Source organism: Oncorhynchus keta, unplaced genomic scaffold, assembly GCF_023373465.1.
Source record: "Oncorhynchus keta strain PuntledgeMale-10-30-2019 unplaced genomic scaffold, Oket_V2 Un_contig_15479_pilon_pilon, whole genome shotgun sequence".
NCBI lineage: Eukaryota > Metazoa > Chordata > Actinopteri > Salmoniformes > Salmonidae > Oncorhynchus > Oncorhynchus keta.
In genome coordinates, this window is record NW_026279337.1 from 1 (window position 1) to 2,754 (window position 2,754).

The following is a 2,754-nucleotide window of genomic DNA, read 5'->3' on the forward strand; positions in this document are numbered from 1 at the left end:
CCTCAGACCTCACACCCTCAGAGCCCCCCTCACCCACCTCAGAGTCTCCCACTCCACCACCTCAGAGCGCCTCCCACACCCACCTCATGAGCCCCCATCGCACCCTCGGACTCAGCGCCCCGAACTCCTTCACCTCGTCCATCACTGAGCTCAGACCCCCTCACCCGCCTCAGGAGCCCCCGCCTCAGTCCCACCTATCAGAGCCCCGCACACCCACCTCCAGAGCCCCCTCCGCCCACCTCAGGATCCCCACCACACTCCACCTCAGAGCCCCCTCACACCCACCTCAGAGCCCCCCACCCACCTACCTCAGACCCCCTCACACCCACCATCAGAGCCTCACGCCACCTCAGACACTACATCAGGAGCCCCCCATCACACTCCACTCTCAGAGCCCCTCACACCCACTCAGAGCTCCCCCTCTCTACCTCAGGGTCCCCCTCACCCACCCCCTCAGGGCTCCCCCCCACTTACCCACCTCAGAGCCCCCCACACTCCACCTCAGAGCCCCATCACACCACACATCAGAGCCCCCTCACACCCACTCAGAGCCACTGCCATCAGACCCCCATCTGACCTCAGAGCCCCGTGCACCTACACCTCAGAGCCCCTCACACCCACCTCGGAGCCCCCATCTCCTCACCTCAGAGCCCCCTCACACCCACCTCAGAGCCCCCCACACTCCACCTCAGAGCTCCTCACACCCACTCTCAGAGCCCCCTCTCGCCCCGCCTCAGAGCCCCATCACACCCACCTCAGACCGCCTCCTGCCTCAGACCCACCTCAGAGCCCCCACACCCACCTCAGAGCCCCCATCACATTCTCACACCCACCTCAGAGCCCCCACTGCCCATCACCTCAGGGCTCCCCCCACGCCCGCCTCAGAGCCCCCGCACACCCACTCGGAGCCCCCATCCGCACACCCACTCAGAGCTTATCCACGCTACACTCTCGGGAGCCCCTATCACCGCATCAGCTGCACCTCAGAGCTCCCCTCACACTCCACCTCAGAGCCCCACACCCACCTCAGAGCCATATCATCACACCCACTCAGAGCCCCCCGCACACCCACCTCAGAGCCCCCACACCCACTCAGACCCCATCACACCCACTCAGAGCCCCCTCACACCCACCTCAGAGCCCTCACACACCACCTCAGAGCCCCCACACCCACTCAGAGCCCTCACACTCCACTCAGAGCTCCCCTATCACACCCACTCAGAGCCCCCTCACACCCACCTCAGACCCCCCCCACTCAGAGCCCCCCACACCCACCTCAGACCCCCATCACACCACCTCAGAGCCCCCACACCACCTCAGAGCCCCCCACACCCACCTCAGAGCCCCCTCACACCCACCCAGAGCCCCCATCACACCCACCTCAGAGCCCCCCTCACACCCACTCTCAGAGCCCCCCACACCCACCTCAGAGCTCTACACCCACCTCAGAGCCACCTCAGCACCCACTCTCAGGGCCCCCCACACCCACCTCAGAGCTCCCCCACACCCACCTCCAGGGCCCCTCACCTCACTCTCAGGGCCCCCACCACCTCAGATTTACCACCCTCAGGAGCTCCCATCACACCTCACCTCAGAGCCCCTCACACCCGCCTCAGATTGCATGCCCCAAGTTCGCCCGCCTCGAGCCCCCATCACACTTACGAATTCACACCACCTCAGAGCTCCCCCTCTGACACCTACCTCAGGGCCCCCACTCCCACCTCAGATTACCTCTTACTCAGCACACCCACCTCAGCAGCCCTCTACACCCAGCCTCAGTTTTACCCGCATCAGGACCCACCGTCAGCGCCCATCACCGCATAGATTTCGCCGCCTCGGAGCTCCCCACGCCGCACCTCAGACCGGCGCGCCATCGGATCCCACGCCGCATCAGGGCCCCGTCACTTACCCGATTCCCTCACCGCGGGCCCCCCACACCGCCACTCAGAGCCCCCTCACGCCCACCTCCAGAGCCCCACACCCGCCTCAGAGCCCTCACGCCCACCTCAGAGCTTCCCCATCACACCCACCTCAGAACCCCTCACACCCGCCTCAGAGCCTCCTGCCGCCTCAGAGCCCCCATCACGCCACCTCAGGAGCCTCCCCACACCCACCTCGGAGCCCCATCAGTTCACCCACGCCTCAGAGCCCTCACGCTTCCGCTCTCAGGTTTTACGCCCCGCCATCAGTTTCACCTCGCGCGGGATGCCCCATCGCACGCGACCTCAGAGCCCACCCGCGCACGCCAATTCTCAGGGCTCCTCTCGTTACCTCCACTCTCAGAGCCCACGCCGCACCGGACCTCCGCGCCCCCAGATCCCACGCATCGGTGCCCCACACACCTCAGAGCCCCCACACACCACCTCCAGAGCCCCACACCCACTCAGAGCTCCCCCACACCCACTCTCAGGGCTCACTATGTGTTCTGGGAATTCCCGATTTACAAATTAAGTACTGGTGAGGTCCCTGGCAATTCCTAGCCTTACCTGGAGGCACACCTCTGTCTGGACCACTGGCCCAGTTTGACTGACATGGGGATAGGTTGGAGTAGAGAGAGGCCTGGTGGAACGGTACCTGACGATCTGTAGGGGCCTCTAGGCTATTCTTTCTCCGTCTCCTCATCCTCCTCCTCCTCTATCGGAGTCATCTCCTCCTTCTCCCCCGGGTGTGTAGTTTAGGTGATGAGGAGTTTGATGGCTCGGCTGTAGCTGTCTGCCGCCCCCACATGTCCCCCGCCCTAAACCTGTCCCCCCT

The 2,754-nt window shown here is 64.9% G+C and overlaps 1 protein-coding gene across 1 annotated transcript; it reads left to right on the forward strand.

Annotated features, from left to right (window-relative positions):
• Nucleotides 1–42: 42 nt before the first annotated feature.
• On the forward strand, nucleotides 43–2,480 carry LOC127918988 (uncharacterized; the record flags this gene model as incomplete). Its single annotated transcript, XM_052502312.1, has 2 exons — nucleotides 43–1,630; nucleotides 1,727–2,480. Coding segments are annotated over 2 exons (2,342 nt in total), but the record flags the coding sequence as incomplete, so codon positions are not given.
• Between the last annotated feature and the right edge of the window lie 274 nt (nucleotides 2,481–2,754).